The 24529-nt window shown below is 37.4% G+C and overlaps 1 protein-coding gene across 1 annotated transcript in view; it reads left to right on the top strand.

Moving 5' to 3' along the window:
- POLR3A (RNA polymerase III subunit A) overlaps positions 1–24277 on the top strand; it is a 32558-nt gene extending 8281 nt beyond the window's left edge. The window contains exons 11-31 of the mRNA XM_066554748.1: positions 152–292; positions 1476–1545; positions 2226–2353; positions 2828–2966; positions 4148–4312; positions 4587–4759; positions 5364–5475; positions 6835–6953; positions 8243–8380; positions 9879–10049; positions 10837–10950; positions 14493–14579; positions 14665–14747; positions 16142–16312; positions 16869–16962; positions 17083–17175; positions 17623–17787; positions 18445–18609; positions 18949–19080; positions 20330–20462; positions 22510–24277. Coding sequence (XP_066410845.1) covers positions 152–292; positions 1476–1545; positions 2226–2353; positions 2828–2966; positions 4148–4312; positions 4587–4759; positions 5364–5475; positions 6835–6953; positions 8243–8380; positions 9879–10049; positions 10837–10950; positions 14493–14579; positions 14665–14747; positions 16142–16312; positions 16869–16962; positions 17083–17175; positions 17623–17787; positions 18445–18609; positions 18949–19080; positions 20330–20462; positions 22510–22658 — 2742 coding nt within the window. The 3' untranslated portion in view covers positions 22659–24277. The remainder of the gene's footprint in view (positions 1–151; positions 293–1475; positions 1546–2225; positions 2354–2827; positions 2967–4147; positions 4313–4586; positions 4760–5363; positions 5476–6834; positions 6954–8242; positions 8381–9878; positions 10050–10836; positions 10951–14492; positions 14580–14664; positions 14748–16141; positions 16313–16868; positions 16963–17082; positions 17176–17622; positions 17788–18444; positions 18610–18948; positions 19081–20329; positions 20463–22509) is intronic.
- The last annotated feature ends 252 nt before the right edge of the window (positions 24278–24529 follow it).

Here is a 24529-nt window from a genome sequence, read left to right as displayed (position 1 = left end):
ACAGTGTGAATACAATTTCTGTCAGTTCCTGTTGAGTTAAATCCTATGATCAGGAATTTTGATTCATTTTTGTAATGAAAAAAGAAGCACTTGAGCATGGCTTTTTTTTAGCCATGCTTGACTGTATGCATAATTTTTTTTCCTCTTCTAGGCTAGAGTCAAACCTCATAGGACATTCAGGTTCAATGAATGTGTCTGTACACCATACAATGCAGACTTCGATGGAGATGAGATGAACCTTCACCTTCCTCAGACAGAAGAAGCAAAAGCAGAAGCACTTGTTTTAATGGGGGTGGGTAGATAAAATGCTCTCATATTGGGATTTGGTTGGGGACAGATGGGCTGAGTCCTTTAGTTCTTAACTTGGATGTGAAGTCTGAAATACTGTCAAGATCAGTGAGTGAGGATAATGTACAACTTTGAAGCTGCCTGGGAATGCTGCAAAAACCACTTAATAGATTAGGACTGTTAGACCCTGGTAATCTAATAGCTTTAGGTCTAACATTTGGGGAAAATGTAGTGTAAGTAGATGTCATCAGTATGCTTCTGCCTAACTGTCCTTAGAGATTGCTACCAGGGTGGCTCTGTTACCAGCAGATCCATGATTTGCTTCTGGTCTGACAGCCTGGGAATTGCAGTTAGATGGACCAGCTGGAAATGAGGTGGTGATACTGGGCTTGTACTGGAGAATGCAGCTTCCCAGAGAAGGCGGGGGGGGTGGGCTCATAGAGCAGGGTCAAAAAGGGAGAAGGGAGGGAAGATAACTAAGGATCTGATGGTTACAAGCTTTGATCTGTGGTGTGAGTCAGTTGCAGCAAGCTGAGGGTTTACCAATCCATTGCTCCTTTAGGGTTACCAAATGCTACTCTCAGTTCAGGTGTACCCATCCAATTGTTGGCTGCAGCCTGTTGGAGCTCACTGAACTGACTTGTGAGCTTAAGAAGAACAGCCCCAAGTGGTTCAGGTCTATGTGGGAATGGGTTCAGGCAAAACTGCTCCATGGGTGGGGGTGATGAACTGGAACAGTAGTTTGAGGAAAACATAAGATCATGGAGCTTGAGGTGACTTGATTGTTACCCATCAGGAGGGATTACACCACTTGCAGTATTCCAGTTGATCTCTATAGTGAATGTAACGCCTCATGTCCTTTCCCCTGTTCTCAAAGCTAGCTGGTCTTCCCTTCCTTGTCCTACCAAAACAAATAAGTTATTTGCCACTTCTGTTTGGAAACAGAATATGCCATTTCCAGTAACTTTTCTCAGACTATTCCTTAGCTGTCAGTAGATGTGCATGGATGGAAGTGAACTGCAACTTCTGACTTCGTTTTTCCATCTTTTTGAAGAAAGCTGTAGTTCAGTTTAGAATAAGCTTTGACCATTTCACCATGAAATAAATGTCTTATATGGTAGGCTTCATTTTAAATAGCCAATGGAATATCAGTGTCTTCAAATGCATAATCTTTTTGTGTCATGCAGACTAAAGCAAACTTGGTAACACCTAGAAATGGAGAGCCTCTTATTGCTGCTATTCAAGATTTCCTCACAGGTGTGTATGAGCTTATTTCAGAGCTGTGTGATCTAATAGTTGTTCCTTCAGAATCACTTCTGTTTTTCAGAATTTTTCTATATTAATTAAAAACTTCCTCCTTTCACAAGTCAAAGTGACATAATTAAATAAGGCCCTTGTTTTCCTGAAAGATAATGATGCTCTCAGAGTAATTTCTGATGTTGTCTACCTTTGTAGCTGCTGTTATTCCTACCTTTAAGTGTGTTTTTCTGCAAATGAGTGTTTGAGATCTTTGTCTGCATTCAGTAGACAATGTAAACTGCTTATGATTATGGTAGAGGAGTTGATTTCACTCAATAACTATTAGCTTTAACCTCCAGTATGTACCTTCAATGTCTTTAATGCTTTAGGAAATGTTCAATGACTATAAGGAAGAAAGTGTACAAAAATAAATGCTGAGGCCTTGTTTCACTTAGGAAATAGAGTCTGAGATCAAGAGAGTAAGTTAGAGAAATAGACTGTTCCTAGTTTTTAGACATTTAGTGTGGCGGAATTAAACAAAATTCTGGAAAGGATTTACAACTAAAGCTGTCTAAACTATTGTTGTTTTGCATAGTAAGTAGCTGACTCGTATTAGAATGAAATAATTGACACTGAGTATGCAATGGCTTTTAAATTGAATCTAAATTCAGTCTGTCATAATACTTTTTGCATTCCAGGTGCTTATCTTCTTACATTAAAAGATACCTTTTTTGATCGAGCCAAAGCCTGTCAAATTATTGCATCTATTCTGGTTGGCAAGGATGAAAAGGTCAAAGTTCGCCTTCCACCCCCAGCAATTCTGAAGGTGTGTCAAACTATTTTTTTCATGTTACTAAGATTTTCTTTGTGTGTTCTTGACCCATAGTGATGCTACATGAATCTTTAAACTCCTAAAGTTTTAAATCAAAGGTACTTTATAAAGAAGAATTATGAATGTTGCAACCTCTTTCAGAAATGAAATGACAGCAGCATCTTTGAGGATTTTTGCCTTTTCTGGTTAGGAAGGGGAACATGACAGTAAGAGGGAGCAGTAGTGCATGTTTCTCTGAGTGCATGCACATACCCTGTTGTAAAGGATAACCATTCAGCACCCAGGAGGTTCAAATCTATGAAAGAGGGTGTTTTTCAAAGGAATGCTACTATGCATTTCTACCAGTATGATTCTCTGTAGACATGTTCTGTATATCATGCAGTTTTACAATTAAATTCTTGCTTGCTCTTTTTCTATAGTCGTAGCATGAACTTGTAGTCTTTATTCTTATCATTTTGTTTCTCTCAGCCTGTAACACTCTGGACAGGAAAACAGGTTTTCAGCCTCATCCTCAAACCCAGTGATGATTGTCCTGTAAAAGCCAACCTACGAACCAAGGGCAAACAGTATTGTGGCAAAGGGGAGGACCTGTGCTACAATGATTCTTGTGAGTGATACTTCTAAAGCCATGTTTTGCAAGTCGTCAAAGCAATCTTAGAAATTATTGAGGTTCCTGTAGGCAATGAAACCATATTTGACATAAGTGTTCTTGAAATGAAAAATGACATCTTGCAGTTTTTCTCAACAGTTGAAGTCTATTTTCTTAAACTGAAAGGAAAGTTTTGTATGATGCTCAGTTTGTCCTGATGCTAACTTACTGTTTGAAGGTGAGAGCGAGGAAAGCAAAGCTTAGGAAGTGGTTGTTCAGAGGGCAAGTGAAAAAATGTAGTCTCTTGATGAGGGGTACTAATGCAGGGATTAGAAGTCAAACACTGTAAAGAGTTAGGATATGCAGGGAAGATAAATCCCTAGGATATCATACCATCCATGTCCTTCCAGTTAGCGATGTCAGTGGCAGATGGAATGCAAAAAGCACCATGGTTGAAAAGGCTGTAGAGCAAGACTTTTCTTAGAATTAATTTAACATTCATGTGATGACTGTTGGAAAGGAACTTGAGCAGGCAGGCATAGGTTGGTTCCTTGCTGCTCACGAGTGTAAGTTAAGGAACCATTGATTTGCACTAATTCTGTCATGCAATGTTGCCTCAAGGAAGAATTTCCCATTTAGCACTCAAGTCCTCTCTACAGATGACTGACTGGTTTCTGCAGATGAAAGGAACACTCTTGTGCTATGAGGTTGGTTGTAAACATGGTGGAGCAATTTTTTTAAGGCTCTAAATATTGTAGGACAAAAGGCCACAAAGCAATCCTGCTCACACTCCTATGAACATAAGACATTGTCTTTATTTCACAGTCTTATTAATTTCAGAAAATACGGGAAGAGTCCATTTTTCTGAGTTTAACAGGAGCACATGATGTTGAAAACTTGCAGATTTTGTTGTTGGCTGTTTTCAGTTCTCTGAAAAAAATGCATTTCTGCAGACACAGTAATTCTGAAAGTTCTCTGCAAATTCTCAAAAGTCTCAAGAAAACCTGGATCATGTTTGGATTTGATGTAATAAGTGATAGAGCAGTGACTTGTGCTTCAAGAAGATGATACCTAAATTCACATCGAAAATATTGAGCATGGACAGAGCTTTTATTTAAAAATTCCCTCCATAAGTGATTACTAATGGGTGGTGAGTGTTTTAGAGAACTGGAGAATTCTTTTTGCCTTTTCATTTCTAGATGTCACAATTCAAAACAGCGAGTTAATGAGTGGCAGTATGGACAAAGGAACACTGGGGTCAGGATCCAAGAACAACATCTTCTACATCTTGCTGAGAGACTGGGGCCAGGTGGAAGCTGCAGATGCCATGTCACGTCTGGCCAGACTTGCTCCAGTCTATCTTTGTAAGTACATTTCCTTGTAAAATAGTACTTCAATACAGAAATAGAGAGCAAGCAAGATTTTTGCTTCAAATGTGACATTCTGTGCTTTTAAAAAAGTAGGCTTGTTTTGAAGGTGGGAGTCAGTGAAACAATTATTTTTGTGTTTATCAAGTGCTTGTGATGGTCACATGATGGGAGGCAAAATTGAAAGTTCCCAATAATAATTCCTGGGTTTAATTTGTTTTCTCTATATGAGATTGAACTATAAATTTTTTTTTTTTCTTTTTAATAATAGCTAATCGTGGCTTTTCAATTGGAATTGGTGATGTAACCCCTGGGCAGGGCCTGCTAAAAGCTAAGTATGAGCTCCTGAATGCTGGCTATAAGAAATGTGATGAGTATATTGAAGCTCTGAACACTGGCAAGCTACAGCAGCAGCCTGGTTGTACTGCTGAAGAGACACTAGAGGTAAAATTTTTAATTAAATTCACTCTCCATTTGGAGTAGAGGCTTCACAAATACATTCTTGTACATTGAAAGTCTGTGGTTGTCTTCTGAAACCTTAAAATACAAGCAAATACAGTCCCTAGGCATGTAACTTGAGTTGAGTCTGTACAGGCTTTAGATGTTTGTATGCATCTAAAAAAGCTAGCTTAACACAGATCAACTGAAATCCTCCAGGGTGTATTGCGGTGTTACTAGAGAATAAAATTACACAGGTAATTGTAATGAGTTATTTACATTGATCAAGATTTTTGTGGTTATCTTCTCTGCAGCACTGTGTGACTTAGAGCTTAGTGCAATGCTCAATTTAGCTGATGTTTCTGATGCTGATAAGAGATTGTCATGTTCTTGGATACCCCTGTCTTATCCAAACAAAGACATTTTCTTCAGCAAACTGGAAGTTAGGCAAGCTGAAATTTAAAACTGTTTCACCTGAAGCAACAACTGGGTTTCTTCGTCTTCACTGCGTTTTGCATTCCCTTTTACTATTGAAGGTGTTGCTGGGAGTGATAGAGTTCTGTTTGTGTGTTTTTAGCAAATTCTGAACCTATGAAATACTGTATTTCAGGCTTTAATCCTTAAAGAACTGTCTGTTATCAGAGATCATGCTGGCAGTGCCTGTCTCAGAGAACTGGACAAGAGCAACAGTCCCCTGATCATGGCTCTCTGTGGTTCTAAAGGTAGGGACAGCTGAACTTGGCATGTAGGTTGCTCACTCCTTCACTTATGTGAAACTTTCTTCTTCCATCTTTATAGCTTGTTTTATGCTGTCAGTTGTGCAAGTTCATGCCATAGCTGTTTGGAGTGGTTCAGTAAGTACAGCTTGGGTATAGTTAGTTAAAATCAGGCAGATGTTCTGATATTCTTGTGTCTTGATTTGTAGTACAAGTTGCAAAATCTTTTTCTTAAGACTTAGTAATTAATCAGTTAAAAGTTTTCAGTTGTGTTGCTACTTCAAGTATTTATATCACATAGAAAAATCAACAGTAAATGATACATTCAGAATTGGATCTAACATTTTGTAGAATCATGGAATTATTTGGAAGGGACTTTAACCTCATCTAGTTCCAACCCCCCTGCTGTGGGTTAGGACACCTTCTACCAGACCAGGATGAGGCATCCACAGCTTCTCTGAGCAACCTGTTCCAGTGCCTCACCACCCTTGTAAAAAAGAGTTTCTTCCTGAAGTCTAATCTAAACCTGCCCTCTGACAGTTTGAAGTCACTCCCCCTGTTCTACCCCTACATGCCCTTGTGTAAAGTCCCTCTCTGTCTTTCTTGTAGCCCCTCTTTAGGTACTGGAAGGTGCTATAAGGTCTCAAATTCTTGTGTGAGTTTTCATTTGTTTCCTTTAAGAATTTGAAGAAGTCACTCTTGCCTTTTTTAGCTGTCTAATAAATTTTTTAATTTTATTTTTAACAACATATCACTGTGGGGCTTTTTGATGAAAGCCTCACAGTGACATACTGTGTTCTAAAAAAATACTGAAATCTAAGACAAAGAATATATTAAGTGTATAATTTTTGTGGGGGTGGTGGGGGGGCATTGTTTGCAAGCATATTCGGCAAATAAAAGTTCCGAGTTAGTGACTTAATTCTCTGGGACTTAATTTGTTCTAGGAGTCCTGGTAGACTCAGCCCTTTATGAAAAATATTGTTGAAGTATGTTTATTGAAGAAATTGTGAAGCAAAATGTGTAGGTTAGGATCGTGGGCTGTGTACAACACAATCTGTGATACAACCCAGGATAATACAAGGATGGGAGCCAAATAAAGGCCTGAATGTCTATGACTCAAAGGAAAAAAAATGAAAAATTGTTGGTATCATACACTTAGGTGCATAAATGCACTTAAGAGTTTGCATAAATCCTGAAATTACCAGGACAAGTAACAGAAAAGCTTCTCTAACTCTTGCGGTTCTGTTTTGCTGAGCAGTTATGAGGCTAAATAATTCACCTTCATGGAAGTGAAGATAGCCCTTCACTCACAAATGAGGAATATGCTGCTTTCCTGATGAGCTTTCTTTTCCTTTGTCTTTTCAGGCTCCTTCATTAACATATCCCAGATGATTGCTTGTGTAGGGCAGCAGGCTATCAGTGGGTCCCGTGTTCCTGATGGGTTTGAGAACAGGTCTTTGCCTCACTTCGAGAAGCATTCTAAGGTAATTCTGGGTGTTTACAACAGACTGTGAAGCCAAGTGAAACAAGTTTACTTAAGCCATTTTGAGGAGAATGCATGATGAAACATGTTGCCATGATATGCTGAAGGACAAGGATCATATATGGTCAATGTCAAATGTTTTGTGTGATTTGGGAGTTAACAACAGTGCTCTGAATTGCCATAGGATGTCTAGTTAGCTTTACTTCTTACAACTAAGCCTTGCTTTGACCTTTCTAATTTAGTAGAATTCAAGTGAGGTGATGATACAATTTTGGTTCTCTTGAGAGTCCTAAAAATAATTAGTTAAAAGTTTCTCACTGGTATTATGTCTGACTGCACAAATACTTTCCAGGAAAACTGCTGAATGTGTTGGTGTCTTTATAAACAGGTGACAGCATGCCAGATCAATCATTCTGGTTTTTCTCTTTTTCCACCAGGATAGGTACCACGAGTTACTCTGTTTCATGTTTTGGTCCTACATGAAGCAATAGTGACTCTCATGCATTTGTTAATATAATCCAGTGAGATGAATTTCTTTTAAGTGCTGTTTGAAATTTAATGAACACTAGTGAAGGTTCTAGGTATGAACCCATAGTCTAGTTTGTGTGCTAGCTAAGTGTCAGATGGTAGCTATGACACATGTGACTAAATGTCCAAATTTCAACTTCTGAGTTCTGTAACATACTGAATAAGTAGAAAAGGAAACAATACTTAATGGTTTAGATGGGAAAATAAAATGTAGCTCCAGCTTTTTTTCTGATTTAGAAAGCATGACCTGTTGTTAAATAATAAAAAGTGATTTTTGACTTGAAGGGATGCCTGTGTAAATTTCATTGGCAGGAGTTTTCCTCAGGGGTGAGGGCAAACCGTTCCAAAAAAATTATTATATTTATATCTCCAGTTGCCTTTTTCCTAGCTTCCTTAGTCTTCAGCAAATATCTTTGCACTACTATAGCAAAATGAACATTCTTAATTGCGGTTGCATTTTTTGCAAGCTTAATGGAAGTGTTGGTGTAGTGTTGGGAAGGAATAGCTGGAAATCTGACAAGGAGCAAGGAGCAACTCTGGTAAACAGTTTGGAAGAACTAGGCAAGGATTTCTGAAACCTTATTCAGGCCTAAAATACGGATATGGAACTTGAGAGTTCAGCAGAGCTGAGGTCATTGTCCTGTGTTGGTGGGGGTATTGGCCAACTTGCAGAAAGCATTTCAAATACATGCACCTTGTCTTTCTGTAACATACAGAACATACATTGCATTTTAACTGTATTTTTCCCACTCTTCCCTGCAGCTCCCTGCCGCAAAAGGCTTTGTTGCCAACAGCTTCTATTCTGGGTTGACTCCCACAGAATTCTTTTTCCATACAATGGCTGGTCGAGAAGGTCTGGTGGATACAGCTGTCAAAACAGCTGAAACTGGGTATATGCAGGTAACTGTCAGCAGAGTGACGGTTTTATCAGTCTTCAAAGATGTGGCTATTTCTCTTGTGCATGTTGAGGTGATGGATCAGGGAGAAGTGCAAACCTTGTGTGTTTTCAATGTAAACAGAGTAATTTATACTGTGAAATACATGGCTTGGTCTGTTCTCCAGGAGGTGTGGAGTTTGTAAATGAGACCTCAGCTAGTGGTACAATAACATGCTTGTATTAAGCTGTTTCCTCCTGAATATGGGTAAAAGTCCTTGTTCTGTGCAATTGTTGAGGACTGCTTTCTGTGTAGCGTGTTCCTGAACCTGATGGGAGTGATGACAGAAATGCAGCTAAAGCTCCCTTTCACTGTCTGCTCTCTAGGTAAGAGGGACCTTGGCCATATAGGCTTACACTGGTTCTGTAAGATTCTAGTGTCTTTGGCTATAAATAAATGTCCTTCCAACAAAGCTTCTTGCTTTTATGTGCAGTCTTAAGATTTCTGTTCCAACATTTAAGTAGTATGTGAATTATAGCCCTCTTCCCAGTGTAACAGAGAGCAGAAAAGCCAAGATAAATTGGGGCTGGGAACACATTCCGAGATACACAATTAACTGTACAAAGACAGAAAAAAAACACCTTTTGGGGTGGGTGACTAATTAGACCATTTGTCTCCAAAACTAATGGAATAATCTTGGCATATGTGCAGGTATTTACATATATATATATTTATATAAATATAATAAGCAACCTGCAAAATATTTTTCCTCTTCAACTTTCTTCCTATATCAATGAATTGTAGCACTTGGACTTTGAAATATAAAAAAAAATCTTAGCATTTATTTTATCCTACCTTTTTTCTCACCAGTGAGAAAAAAAATACCAATTCATAGTCTAGTTTAGGTGATCTAATTTGCTTTCATGGAACATTAAAATGCATCTTTCAAGTAGAAATGTTTTTAACCTAAAATGTTTGATAGCATGCTTTCTTTTGGGGAATGCGAAGAAATATGGTTAAGGGATTTCCCAATATAAGGAGTTAATTTAGGAGAAGCAGATAACGCAGATAGAAAAATGGCTTTGGCAGGTGACCTCTTTGTTTTTTCTCAGTGAAAACAATCATTGAATGGTTCTGCTTTCATATGCAAAAAGTATTGTATCCCTTGAGAAATAAATCTGCTTGGAAGAGTGTTATGTCAAAAAAACCCACCCAAATAAATCCCTCAAACTACAATAGGTTTTTGCAGCTTAGCCTTAAGACATTAGCTTTTCTATATAATGGAATTGTAAGTGTGGAGTATTGTGTTGTTGCATGAAATTTTATTGACTTGAATTTTCTGTGGAATGTACAGTAAGGCCTGAGGGGTAATACATGATTTTAAGTAGGTTTTCATGCTTGCTCATCACTGTGTCAGATTTATTTCCCAAGTCTGGTTTCTATACTTCTTGTATTGCAAATCAACAGCTATTTTTAAAAAGATCTGTTTTACTTTCCTTGTACTTTTTTTTTTTTCCTTTCAGAGACGTCTGGTAAAATCCCTTGAAGATCTTTGCTCACAGTATGATTTAACGGTCAGAAGTTCTACTGGTGACATTATTCAGTTTATTTATGGAGGAGATGGCTTGGATCCTGCAGCTATGGAAGGGAAGGATGAACCACTGGAGTTCAAGAGAGTTCTAGACAATATCAGGGTAAGGATTGCTGAAATCCTTATTCAAAGTGTGAAAATACTGTTAATCATGGAGAAGAAAGTAGTAAATAATGGGGAAAATTTTTTTCACTGGAAGTATTTACTTTCAAACTGCCTTTTTTGAGTGGTCCTGGCCAGTCTAAGGGTAATAGAGATTTTTTTTCCTGTGGAACAGCAATTTGTGTGCAGAGACCAAACCGTGTATAATCTGTGACAAGTAAAATTTCTTTCTGTGCTTGAGCATAGTTTTGTGGCCTGTTATCCAGCTCAGTAGATAATTACTACAGGCTTATTTGGGCACTAGTTTGGTACATTGCACAGATTAATTCTCTATTAAATCAAGACATGGATGTTCCTTGAGTTCAACTGGCAGGTGGTTGTTGAATAATATTGTCATGTTTGAAGACTTGTGTTGTTCAGTTTTGTTTTTGTGGTTGGTTGCTGTGTTGTGACCCCCTTCCCCCAGAAAAATGCCTTTTTCTGAAGTAACTGTTTAGATTTCTGTAATATAGGTGTAAAAAATGGCTAGAACTAGAAATGTCTGGGTGTATACCTTCAGATTTGCCAAAATAAGGAGGAGTGCATGTGGCCCTTCTTTCCCCAGTAGTCTGATATATAGTGTAGTAAACCAAAACCAACCAAAAAAAACCCCATTAAACAAACTACAAAAAGACAACCAGAAATAAAGAATGCTGTTATTCAGTTCTACCTATGTGTGTTCTGTATCTTTGCAATGGAGTTTTTGTGCATGTGCTGTCTGTGGCTAAGTCCTGTTTTTTCCTGTGAAGGCTGTCTATCCGTGCCGCAGTGAACCAGCCCTTAGCAAAAATGAATTGGTGTTAACATCTGAGTCTATCATGAAGAAGAATGAATTTCTTTGCTGCCAAGACAGTTTTCTGCAGGTAATTATCTCACTTCCTTATCACACTGTGATTAACTTTTCCTTAGGATTTAAGCACAGGACTTTAGCCTGTCTGGAGACTACTTACATGGCTTTTAAAGGTGAGTGAAAGTTCACATGGCCGCTTTTACTTTGAATTGTAAAATTCAATCTGTTTGAAAGAGCACTGGGCAATTTTAATATTTATGAGAGCAGCCACTCTCAAGACTTGCTTGAGAATCACTGATCAAAGCTGTAGAATTAACCTGCCTGTAGACTTAAACTTACATCTATATAAAGCTGTTACCTTGATGAACCTTCTGATTACTGACAGTGATGAGAAAAAATTCATTTCATGACCTGTATTTGAAGAGTTTCTTTTTAATAGATCAGAGTGTTTCAGAGCACAAGGTAAACCTGAGTTACACTTCCATTGTTAGAGTCAAATTATATCCGCATTTGAAATATGCTGTAAATCTCAAGTGCAAGTCTGAAGGAAGAGAAATCAAATAATTTAATAATAGAGTTTGTGGATAAAGCTGGTTTTGATGTATATGTATTTTAAATCATATAATGAAAATTTAAATAATGGTTAGTAATTTCAGAAGCACAGATATGGCTACATCACCTTAAGTGATAATTAGCTTAAGATTTTTTTAAATTTTAGATAGTTACACTTTCTTCTTTCCTTTTTTTTTGTTCATCCTTGAAGACATTAACTGAGACAGGTTATGAAAAATATAATGAGGTAACCGTAGCATGTGTGTGCACTGTGTGAGCATTAATGTTAGTGCTTTTTAGCTAGAGATGTGTGTATAGTGCTAAAGTAATTGATTAGCATATATACATTACTGCTTGCTAAATTATGACATAGGTGTTCATCACAATTATTTAACTTAATGTGAATACTGTGACATGTTAATTAATAACCATTGCTAAATTCAAGGATTTTGAGGAAGCTTTCTTTCAGTACCTGATTCTTCTTCCTAAAAGTCATTCATTTAGTCTCTAGGGGTATGAGTATGTTTTTCTGGTGTTTTCCTTTCCCTTCCTCCACTTTTCTATTGCAGAGCAGAGATGCTTCTTAGTTCTCTTATTTTAACCAGAGGTTCCTGTAATGGGCTTATCCACTCCAGTCTAGAACACAGTGTCTCTAAAGAGCCAAAAAAGAGTCATTTTTCTGTGCTTTTTTTTGAGATGATGGAATAAAAATGCTGTGAATGTGTTGCAAACACAGAAGAAGCTCAGTACATAGGCAGTCAGTGCTGCCCTGTGCAGAGTTGGCCACTGGGTGTGCCTGGAGTGGAGCAGATTGTGCTGCATCTCATGGCATTGTCTGTGCCGCTGTGCGTTACAGTGGCTTCTTCACTGCGAGGATTGCCATGCAAGCAATGCTTCTGGTGTGTCAGTGACCCCACTAACCTGGCTGCTGGGACACCTGATGCAAACCCTGACCTGCCCTTTTGCCTGGACAACAAGGAGGAGCTGGCAAGGCCTGTGTTGAGCCACATCTTCCTGAGCCTGTTTGGTGCCTCTTTGTTAATCTGGTCTAGACTAAGGCTTCATGGATTCAGAAGTTGTAAAAAAAATCGCTCTGGAAGTTACATAGCTGTGCTCATAGAGTACAGTGTTGCACTAAAGATTATAAATCCAGAGAGACAGAGCTAGGCTCAGCAAAGATTGAGCTACATTTTCATTCCATTTGTAGCAAAAATTACTCCATAGTTTGGATAAACTGCCAACATAGATTTGGAAGCTGAGAAGAATAAGTAATTTCCTCTTTTAGGTCTTCTGCATGAATAAAAATTTTACAATAAAAATAAGTTTCCAGAGGTTTATCTTCTACCTTTTTTGACTCTGGTCTATGGAAATAACATATAATTTGATTACCTTAGTCAGAATTATATGTAATAACTGATGTATTGTGTTGAAGTTGTTTGGATTTTTTTAAGTACTTTGGAACTCGGGCACTGTCAAAGAGGAAAAGTCTTCTGCAAGTCCTGCAACATGGCTTTTTTTATGCATGTGTAATGAAAAGATTAAACTCTAATTCCATATTATTGCCTAAACATTTACTTTAGGAAAAAAATCACATTATAAGTTTTTTGCAGATATGTTGTGGTCAAAAGCCTTTAAAATGTCCAAGTATATTTGTGAATAATGCTACTTATTGCATGGCAGAAAAAAGGGGCAAAAACATAAGAATACATCCTGTCATCCATGTGGGGAAGCGACTTTCGAGCATCCATTCCAGCACCACTTCTGTTGCCTGTTCTTCCTTTTGAACTCAGTTCTGGTACTCACAGGAAAAAAATGTACTTTCTGGAAATACCTTGAATGTCCATAAGAATGTTACTTTTGAGGGAGAATTCTGTTAGAATGTAATAGAAATGTTTTCATAATGTTTCTATGAACTCAGCTGTGGAAAAAACAAATGGCAGTCCCTCAGATAAGCACTCATTTTTGCAAGTAATTGCCAGTGCTTAGCTGACTGTGCTGGTTGCAAGGAGTCCAGTACCAAGTGCAGAACAGGTGATGCTGTGTAACCATCACTCTGTTTGTTAGGTAAGACTAATGGGGTAGAAAAGGTTTAAAAGGACTCTAAAAAAATCCAAGTGTTTGTTTCTCTATAGAGGCTTTCCTAAATCATGGTTGAAATAGATGGGAAGGATTTCCTCTTGCTTTTTGTTTATATTTTGGTTTTGATAACCTTGTGTGATGGTCATGACTTGCACCAAGTCCATGTTTGTCGAAGAGTTTAATCATGGATCTCACATTTCATGACTTCTAGTGTACATGTGTGTGTCCAATGTGTAATGACCAAATAATCTTTTATAGAATAAATGTTGGATATTTTTCTAACAGTATTGTTTCAGTTTATGCTCCAGTAAAGACTATTACAACTTCTTTTGGGTAAGCATGGTAAGAGAGTGAAAGGTCTATGTAGTATGACCTCTTAAATGCAATTATCTTCAAGACCTCTCCACAGCTTAGAGGAGTTATTTGAATCATATTAGGTAATCATATTATATACATGTATATAATAGTTTTGAGCTTTTTTCTCTCAAAGAACGTGCACCTTAAATCTCTGATATGTATCCAGCAGATATACTTCATATACTTGTTCTCTTGCCATAGTCTTTCCATTTTGACTATTTTGAATAGTGAGGGTTGAGTGAGAATGTATTTGTGTCAGTATTGCCAAAAAATAAGGATTCTGAGTTGGTGTTTTTTGAGTTTTTAAATCACTTTGAGTAAGTGGTGGGTAGGAAGGGTCAACCCAAGTCAGCTATCTTCACCTGTCAGTGTGTGCTCAGGAAGGATGCTTTTATTCAGCATGGACCCCAGTCCTCATGTGCTGCTACTGATTTGTTGCTACACCCAAGTGGATCTGGATTGCTAAACTCTAATGTATGTGTTTGTCTGAATTTTGATGTTCCGCTCTTCATACTGTGCATTATTAATTTATTCTAAATATTTGGAGCTTAAAGTAAATAACTTATTGTTCAAGACTTCAATATGGACACCACGTCTTTGCTTACTGTGGTTTTACTGTGATTTCAGGAAATTAAAAAATTCATCAAAGGTGTTTCTGAGAAGATAAAAAAAACTAGGGACAAGTATGGAATTAATGACAATGGCACAACAGAGGTAAATAATTTCAGTGGGGTAATGATGTCATTCTTTTCCATCTTCATAAGTTGTTGTTTTTCCAACTATTCCATTCTCTTTTCAGCCAAGAGTTTTATATCAGTTGGATAGGATTACTCCAACACAACTAGAGAAGTTTCTAGAGACTTGTAGAGACAAATACATGAGGTGAGTGTTTACCCTGCTGTGTTCTCAGTGCTGCTGTTTTGTTGGTAACATCTGAGTGTCTTTTGCTGTTTTTACTGTATGAATGTTGGTTCTGTTGTGAATGCAGTAGAAAGAATTAGAAACAATTGGCTCCAATGACATAAACATTGCAAGACAAAGGTGGGATGCAAAGAAAAAGCATCACTGTCTATGGATGGGCTTGTTAAGACGGTCTTGCACAAAAGTTCTAGAGATCTAATCTAGGTGGGATTTTTACCTTTGTCTTGAGTCAAAATCAGATCCTTTCATTAACAAACTTTGGTATCCTTTTACATTGTAAAAAGTGTTTTATGTTTCATTTTATGTTCCTTGGGCATGCAAAGCTAGCTGCTTGTGTTTAAGCACCTTCCTTCTCAAGTAATAGTAATCATACCAACAAGCAGTTTTAGCATTTAGCTACTCATTTCTTGTACCCACAGACTGTGTTTTGACAGCAGATTCTGGTAAAAGCCAAAAGTGATACGATTCAGAGTAAGGGAGGATATTGTTTAAACACTTCACATTCTTACACCCACTGCCAGACATGTTTCCTTCCTCCCCCTCTTGCAGGAGGTTTTTGAATACCTTCAATGAGTCCATGCAGAACCAAGTCTAAGTAGATGAGTTTCAAATTCAAATCAATCTTGATAGCTATTCTTAATCTACACAATCTGAGGAGTTATATCACACTTTATTCTTAAAATGTTCTTTGATCTCTTATGCCCTCATAGGATCCTTTTGTTTGTTTTTCTTGGCTTCTACCAAGATAATGCTGGTGTGGATGCTCTAATCTCTTTATCCATTGAGATTTATTTCATTTCCTTAGACTTTTTGATTTGGACATTCACATGCAGCCATGAGCGATCTCTCCTTTTGTTGCCTACCGCATGAATTGTTTCCAAATGTTTTATTCTCTTAGAAAATTCATGTATATATTAAATTCTTAACTATTTTAAAGCAATTACCACTTTTTTGCTTTCCCTTATTAGGAGTACTTGTTTACATTTGTCTTAAGTGTTTTTAGATGTGAATTATCACTTTTACTGTAATAAGTAAATGTTAGCATATGGTATTTCCCTGAAGGGAGACTGCTGGATCTAGTGCTTCATGTTTAGGAGGAGGAAGACAAGCATTTTGTAATCTGTAATGGAAGTTATACTGAATCTGTGGAATGCTTAGATGACAGGGCATCTTCTTGCTTTGTAGGAGATCAGTCTTAAAGTATTGGTGGCCTTTTAGCCTCTCTCTTGTTTTTTTTTTACTAAAATATGTTAACAAACTTCTCATATATCTACCAGAATAGTTTCTGTTGCTGTTTCCTTAGGATCTTATGTCTTATTCAGTTCCTTATCTCCTTCTATTTCTTTTTTAATTAGGGCACAAATGGAGCCTGGTTCTGCAGTAGGAGCTCTTTGTGCCCAGAGCATTGGTGAGCCTGGCACACAGATGACTCTGAAGACTTTCCATTTTGCTGGTGTTGCTTCAATGAACATTACTTTGGGTGTGCCAAGAATCAAAGAAATCATTAATGCTTCAAAGGCTATTAGGTACAAATGTTGTTTTGATCTCTTGAGTTTTTTTTCCTTTGCCCAAGTGAAACCTGATGGGTAAATTTGCAATACATTTCCCTGTCTTGAGGAATATACTAGACACCATTCAATGCAAATATTCAAACAACAAAAATCTGATGTCTGCCCAACTGTGATACTTAAGCCCACAGAGCAAATCAAATAAAGGAAAGTGATTATTTAAGTATAATATTTCCTTAGACTTCTCACCAATTGTCAAGTGCTCTGATGCTTAGCATTACTTAAAGCATACCTGGGTGTGCATGAAGCCATGCTTAAATATTACTAGAATAACATATACCATGAAAGCAATCACTAGTACTTGTGTGTTTGCTTGTTTTTACCAGCCTGAAGTAACTGAACAGTAATTTTTCTTAAATACACCTGAGGAAGCTGTAGATCTCTTTATCTTACTAAATACTACTCTAGATAAGAGAGAAATTCCATAAGGCAGGCTGGAATTCAAGTTGCCATCTCTATTCTAGCTGAGCAATTTCCTCCCTGGGTTTTCATGTGTGTTTGTTTATTCTTGTAGCACCCCTATTATAACAGCACAGTTGGACAAAGATGATGATCCTGATTTTGCCCGTCTGGTTAAAGGAAGAATTGAGAAAACTTTGTTAGGAGAGGTAAGAAAATTGTATTATTGCTAATGCTTTAAATGTATGCCTTAGCCAATTGCAATGCAATTGCCAATGGCACTTTTAGCCATTTATTCATGCTAATTGTTTTGTCCTTGTCTCTTAAAGATTTCTGAATATATTGAGGAAGTGTTTCTTCCAGATGACTGTTTCATCCTAGTGAAGCTGTCTTTAGAGCGCATTAGGCTGCTGAGATTAGAGGTGAGTTGTTCAGTTCTTACACAGATTATACCCTTGGATTCACAAAGGGTGTCCTAATCCTGAGTCAGTAATCACACCAGGGGAAGCTAAAAAAAAGGAAGTGAATGATAGATGTTGTGTGGCTACATTTAATCTGGAAGGGTCTCTGGTATTTTTTCCTTGCAAAGTCGATAATTTCCCCTTTATTTGGAAGTGAGAGAACATACATTGGTGTTTTGCTAAACACAGGGGTGCCATTTCTGTCCATTGGTTAATGTACAGGCTGGTACCCTCAGCATAGGATACTATTTCATGTGATTTATAAGACTAATTTAGAAGCGACTATTTGAGGATTTTTTTCCCTACATTTTTCCTTTTTATGATCTGTTGAAAGATGCCTCCATTTATTTGAGCACGTTGATACTTGCTGTGATAACCCTGATGTCTGCTGGCTGCCTTTTGGCACAGGTGAATGCCGAGACTGTGCGCTACTCGATTTGCGTCTCCAAGCTCAGAGTGAAGCCTGGGGATGTTGCTGTGCATGGAGAAGCAGTTGTGTGTGTGACCCCTCGTGAAAATAGCAAGAGTTCCATGTATTATGTCTTGCAGTCCCTCAAGGAAGACCTACCAAAGGTAAAAGCCAAGGCTGTCTCATGCTTTTGTGGGAGGTAATCAGTAGTAATAATTTTACATGGTGGCAAGATGAAATAGTTCTTGTCAGTATTGACAGTGATGATAGGCTGGGTCAGTAACTCTTAGGTTGTGATGGTACTGCCTTGCTGTTGAAACTCAGCCATCCTTTACTAATATTTGTAAGTAAAATGGAAGCTTTGATATTTTCCTTACAACATTTATTGAAGCATTCCAAGTGCAGCAGTTGTATGAAATAGTTACATCTGCTTTCAGCTGTATCTCAAATTGAACCACATGACACTATCTGTCATTTTTTCAGCTTACTGTGAAGAGACTTGCTACTCTGGATTTTAAAAACAGAGATAAGGGAACCTTTATTGTTAGCAATTTGCCCTTTGGTTTGTATGGGTCTGCCACCATTCAGACACACAAACCAGAGTGTGGGCATGTCTGACATACAATATAAAATGTAGCTAGTGAGTAAGGTTTGTACTACAGTGTGTCAGTTTTGCACTAGTGTATTTAAGAGCAAGAAATCTTACTCATATGTGTTCTGAGTGAGACCTTCTCAATGGGTTTGAATGCTGCTAAGTGTTACCCTTATGTACTGTGTTACTGCATACATCAAAGTTACGAGGGCTTTTTTGTTTTCTGAAGGTTGTAGTGCAAGGCATACCAGAGGTTTCCCGAGCTGTCATTCACGTTGATGAACAAAGTGGAAAGGAGAAATACAAGCTTCTGGTTGAAGGTGATAATCTACGAGCTGTTATGGCTACTCATGGAGTGAAAGGAACAAAAACATCCTCTAACAACACTTATGAGGTAATGTCTAAATGAGTGCTGTGGGGTTTTCCCTGTAGCATCTTTATTACAAGTGTTTGCTTGTGCTCAGATGCAGCACTTGTAATGGAATGAAGCCTGATTCTACTAATACATGTCAGAATGCATTAACACAAGAGAATAATTCAGTGGCAGCACTGTTCACCACAAAGAAGCTGTTTCTATAAATATTTTTCAAATGGAGAAGTTTAAAAGAGTAGCCATAGAAATGGAATATCAGTATGCTATCAGATGGTATTTATTCCAGGAATGTACTTGCTCCAAACACGTGGTTCTTCATGTGTGTAACATGGACCAATCATGTAACAATCTCTTGTGTAGGTAGAGAAAACTCTGGGAATTGAAGCTGCTCGGACAACCATTATCAATGAGATTCAGTACACGATGGTGAACCATGGCATGAGCATTGACAGGCGACATGTCATGTTATTGTCTGATCTAATGACTTACAAGGTTTGTACTATGGTTTTTCTAAATGTTACATTGCCCTGTTTAAACAAATTAATTTTATCATGTTTGAGAAGGGTGGGTGAGCACAGGAGATGAAAATTAATTCTGGGCTTAAAGAATTCAAACTTGAGCTGACCTAATACTGTTATTTGTGTTTTACACAAAATGCTTAATTACTCTAGTTCTTTGGGAGAGGGTGGATGTATTTTGACTGGAAACAAATTGATATAATGAGTAGGGAATGATAATTTCATAATTGAAAATAAGAATCCTAAACATGATGGTGTGAAAAACAACTGTTTGGGTAGCCATGCATGCAGTTTAAGGCTTGCTGTGCAGAAAGCCCCACGAGGAGTGGTTTGTAACAGCTGCACCATATGTGAGGCAAAGTATACAGACATTACACATAGAATCAGCTGACATGAACAGTCTTATTCAACGTGTTAGTACAAAATCATCTGCACTTTACTGATTGATTTTTTTCTTTCACATCCAATATGGCTTTTAGAGTTGAGTACACTTAGTGAAGTAAGATTTTGCAATTTGCCTGCCAGAGTGCAAGGGTTTAATTTGGATGAAATGGATGGAGTTCTGATTTGTTCCCAAACTGCAGAGCTTTTTGTACTGAGCAGCAGCAGTCCCCAGGGCTGTGACCCTGTGAAGCTGCAGCACAGCAGTAGAAAAGGGCATCAGAGTGCCATGTTTTAAACTTGGTAGGCTCCTACCATGCATTCTTTTGCCTGAACTTCTGACTTAGGCTTCAATGTGCAATCTGATATAATCAGGATGTTTCTAAGAAGTAAGAAACAAACAAGTCAAGTTAGTTTAGAAAGCTAATTACCTTTTTTTCTGGAGAGTGAAAAAATGAAGATTTAGCATCTTCTGTGGTCTCCTGGCAGCTGAAGTCAGATTTATCTGTAGATAATAGGCAGTAGATTCAGCATAGTGCTCTCAGACCCCACTGAAGTTTGTAGCTCAGCAGCCAGTTTATAATGGTGGAGTTTTTTTTCATGGCCACGTTTCTTTCAATGTGTTCAATACTCAAGATCTATTCAAGAGCTATTAGCCATTTATACCAGCTTCTATTGTATATGAAGTATGATTTTTGTTTTATATAAATATTCATTACTACCAAACTATTAACCTTCAGGATGTTCAACTGTGAATCAGTGTATTATGACAATACTGTATTGTAGATAGTATATTTATTTATTTACTCAGGCTTACTCTTTGGGTTTTTCCATCAATCAAGGGTGAAGTTCTGGGCATTACCAGGTTTGGACTGGCAAAAATGAAGGAAAGTGTGTTGATGCTGGCTTCTTTTGAAAAGACTGCAGACCATCTCTTTGATGCTGCCTACTTTGGACAGAAGGATTCTGTTTGTGGTAGGTATTGCAAAGTCTGTTACAGTTTGTGGTCCTTACCCAGCATCTGTAAAACCTCTTCAAAGCATTGGAGTTCTGTCTTTGTTAAGCTTCCTGTTCAGTTGGTATGTCAAAAACTTCAGGCTAAGTTCAGGCTTGAGGCTAATTCATTCTACATGTCCTGGAAGTTTTTTGTGTTTCTGTACCTCTCATCTCAGACTGAGATCTTCAAGTCAGTTGGATATTTGCTGGATGTTTCTTGAAGTAGACTTTGAGTAATTTGGTTTTATTTCTCACCCTAGATCTCAGTGAAATACCAGGAAATTTGTCTCACTATCAATACTTCTGGTTTTCCAATTGTGAAAGTTTGTTTATCTTCAATACCTAGAGCTGTTGAATGCATCTAGTACCTCACTCAGTATTTAGATTTCATTTTCATTCCTGCTAAGTAGGGGGACAGGTACATCTCAGCCTAGCTGAAGATTATACTCTTACCTGATTGCTTAGGTCATTTAGCACTTGTCCCTAGAAATAAGTAGAAGGGCCAAGTTTTTCACATCTTCATTTAGTTCTAATCAAAATAGATTAATATTGTCGGTCTTTGGTTTTTTAATCAGAAGTCTTGTTTATCAGTATTCACTTCATTAACAGCAGACAAGATACTTGTTGTCAGAAATTTCTTTTTAAATGTATCTGTTCCTGAGTTTTAAATTTAAGTACATTAGCAGCCACTGAATCATCTTAGTGAGTTCATGAAAGAATCTGCTAAATTTTGAAAATATATGGCTACATATGCTCAAGTGCATGCATGCCCACATACATACAGCAAACAGAAAACCCAGTCAATGAGTTCTGGTATTCTGTTTGTCTCTTTCTTTTGTATTTTTGCCATGTGCTCAGATATTTGGAACTGAAATAATTTTGGGTTTTTGTAATGCCTTTGCCCCCATTCTTTTCAGATATTGTTCTCCTTTAAGCTACATGTATGTTGGGACTGAATTTTTAAAAAGTCTAATAGGTTAAATGGAGAAAAGAAGTAAAGCAGGTTTCACTCTTTGCAAAATCTGTTTATGCAATACTTACTGTCCTGGAGCTGAATTGGGAGTTTCTGATACTAACAAAATAAAGAAACATGCATGTGTTATGCAAAAGTTAAGTAGATATACCTGTGTGTATATCTTGGTGATCTTAGTGTAGCCAGTTTCAAACAGTGCTCTGTGCACAGTATTTTCTGAATCCTCATTTGTATACATTCAAATTGTGAATCAAGTCAGAATTTTAAGCCAGTTTATTTCATCCTCTCTGTATTCAAATGTACAGCTATTTATTGTTACCTTCTTAAACATTTTTGTGAAGGACAATTGAGTTATACTCCTGAGAACACACAAAAATGTCATTTAGATCATAATAGCATGCTGAGAGAGAAACACTGATATCTGAGAGCTTGCTTTGAGTGTGGAATGTTCTTTAGAAAAGTCATGCACATTGGTAGATCTGGAATATAAATGTGTCAGCACGTTGCAGTGGAAAGGTTATAACCATCAAAAATCGTTGGGGCAGACTCAATCTTTCACTTCAAAACAAGCACTTCTTGAGTGGTGAAAATGCCAGGAGTGTTACAGCTCAAGTGGTTCTGTGCCTTTCTCACTGGAACTTGGGGAGGTTTCAAGGGAACCCTGCCAAGTTTGACTGAAGCCTTAGCACTGAGTCAGAGAATGAACGTGAAGTAAGTTTGCCTTGCATCTTCTGCTAGGAGTACTGCATGGGACCTGTCTTCTCTAAAAACCTTCTGAAGGGCTTTCATTACTGGGGAAGCTGTTCAGGTTAGGTTGAGTTTTTCCTGTAGAATTTAACACTGTTAAGTAACATATATCTTAAGTAATGTACTGGTCTGATGACCATGACATTTTACTTTGTCCAGTGAAGAGGCCTTGGTCCTTACCTGTGAAGTTCAACCATTTGCCCATTCTGTTTTGTAGGTAACACAAAACAGAATGGGCAAATGAAAGTAGTTTTGTAAATCCTTACTGTTCAAATGTTCACTGTGTTTGTTTTGTTTTTTTCCTAGGTGTTTCTGAGTGCATCATCATGGGAATTCCAATGAATATTGGAACAGGTCTCTTTAAACTGTTACACAAAGCGGACAAAGAGTCAACCCCTCCCAGGCGGCCTCTGATATTTGATCATAATGAATTTCATATTCCCATTATTACATAGCACTTGGACAGAAAGCAAGATAGCAAACCAAGAAATAGTCAGCAAACATTATTTAAATTAAGTGTATTATTGGTTCTGTGTGTCTCATAGGGAATTGGTAAGTGAAATTATATCAAAAGAATTGCCCAAATGTTCACCACCTGTGGTTAGTACTGACCCTGAAAGAGAGAGTGCACCAGAGAGTGGAAACAAATTTAAAGTGGTTTTCACCTGATGACATTTTCATGTGACAGTGTTAGCGTTTGTGGTTACCCACAGTGGCTACAAGCTGTTATTAACTCAATATTTATTTAATGTATATTCAGATTTTGTTAAAAAACAAAATGAGATTTGCAGGAGAGTTCTGTGAGCTTGCCCAGAATGCTTTTGGAAATTTTCAGCAGGAGCTGCAGAGGTCAGTCTACAGCTTTTAAGAACAGAAACTTCAGAAAGCTGGAACTTAGCCTGTGATTAATTCATCGTGAGTTCAGGAGCACTGTTCAAAGTGTTTGAAATCCTTTTCTTTGCTTTTGGTAGCTTTAATGAGTTTTTCTTTATCCCAAGTTATTATCCAGTAAATTATTGTCCTCCCCAGGATTCTGTTTTGGGACCATATCTACAAGAAGCTGTACTTTATGGATGCTAGTAAATTCTGAGAAGACTGTTGTAAGAATATTGCAAGTTATAGATAGTTTTTCATATGACAGCAACTGTCTTAACTGCTGGAATCAGTAATTTAGAGCAGTCCTAGTTTTGGGAAGGTTTCCTAATTGAGCAGGATCATTGAGCAACCTACTTTAGTTTTATTATATAGAGTTGAAACTGAGCAGATGCTCTTTTTATGCATTGCCATGAAATAATTTGGAAGTATTTTTAGTTGTAGTCCACTGAAGCAGTCATCAGAATGAATAAGATCTCAAATAATTTCAGTGTAGTATGTTTAAATTTATTGTGGTCCTATGGAGGGAAAGTATAGTAGTGTTCTCTCAGCAGTGTTTGGATACTCAGTGTGCTCATGACATGGGTCAAAGTTGAAGAGAAATAAGTAAAGAAAAAAGTTGAAGTTGTCCCCTCATGAAGAAAAAGCAGGCTGCTGAGTATCTAGCATTTGAAAATGAACAAGTTTTGCTGCAGTTTGTCTTTATGTCCACCAAAAGTGTAAGGCTACATTCAGAGACTGTAAATCTATTGGTTTAAGTCTTCAGGTGCCACTGTGTCTGTTTTTTAATTCATCCTCCATGCAGACAAGATCTCATATGAAATCCAACACAGCTATTCTCAAATTATTTTGTGGTTTTGGTGTGATGCTAAGATCTACGTTTGTCTTGATTTTGGCAGGGTGAAAATGGAGAATGCAGTGCATTTATTATCTGCTCTAAAAGTTACATATATTTTGCTATCTCTGTTTTAGGAATAGAAATTTCAGAATAAATTCAAGTTTTCTTTGTGATCTCAGTGAGATTGCCACTTACTCATTTGTCTATTTCTTTGTCAAGATGTAAATTTAACATGGGTAAAGGCTTCATGGAGAGAAAGCCCATAAACCTTTCCTGTGGTTAAGTATCAGGGGATTTCTCAGGGGAAATTCTACTGATAGTGCTTGACATTTTTGTGAATAAAGTTTCTTTTCAAGGTCTAAATGGGTGGAGTTTGTACTGGAACAAATAACCACATCTTTCCTTTTTCCAATTTTTAATTGGTTGGGTTTTTTATTTGGTTGGTTTTGATTTTTGGGTTTGGTTGGTTTGGGGGGATTTTTGGTTTGGTTTTTTGTAAATATAGAAAAATGAGCTACTTAAATGCTGGGTTTACTCTCTTGTATATTTTAAAATTAAGACTGAAATTACATCTTTTATCATTGTCTTAAATATGACAATAAAAAGAGGCAGAGG

The sequence above is a fragment of the Molothrus aeneus genome, chromosome 8 (genome assembly GCF_037042795.1).
Source record: "Molothrus aeneus isolate 106 chromosome 8, BPBGC_Maene_1.0, whole genome shotgun sequence".
NCBI classification, from domain to species: Eukaryota; Metazoa; Chordata; class Aves; order Passeriformes; family Icteridae; genus Molothrus; species Molothrus aeneus.
The sequence above is the reverse complement of the archived record's forward strand: the minus strand, read 5'-3'. Positions and strand labels throughout refer to the sequence as shown.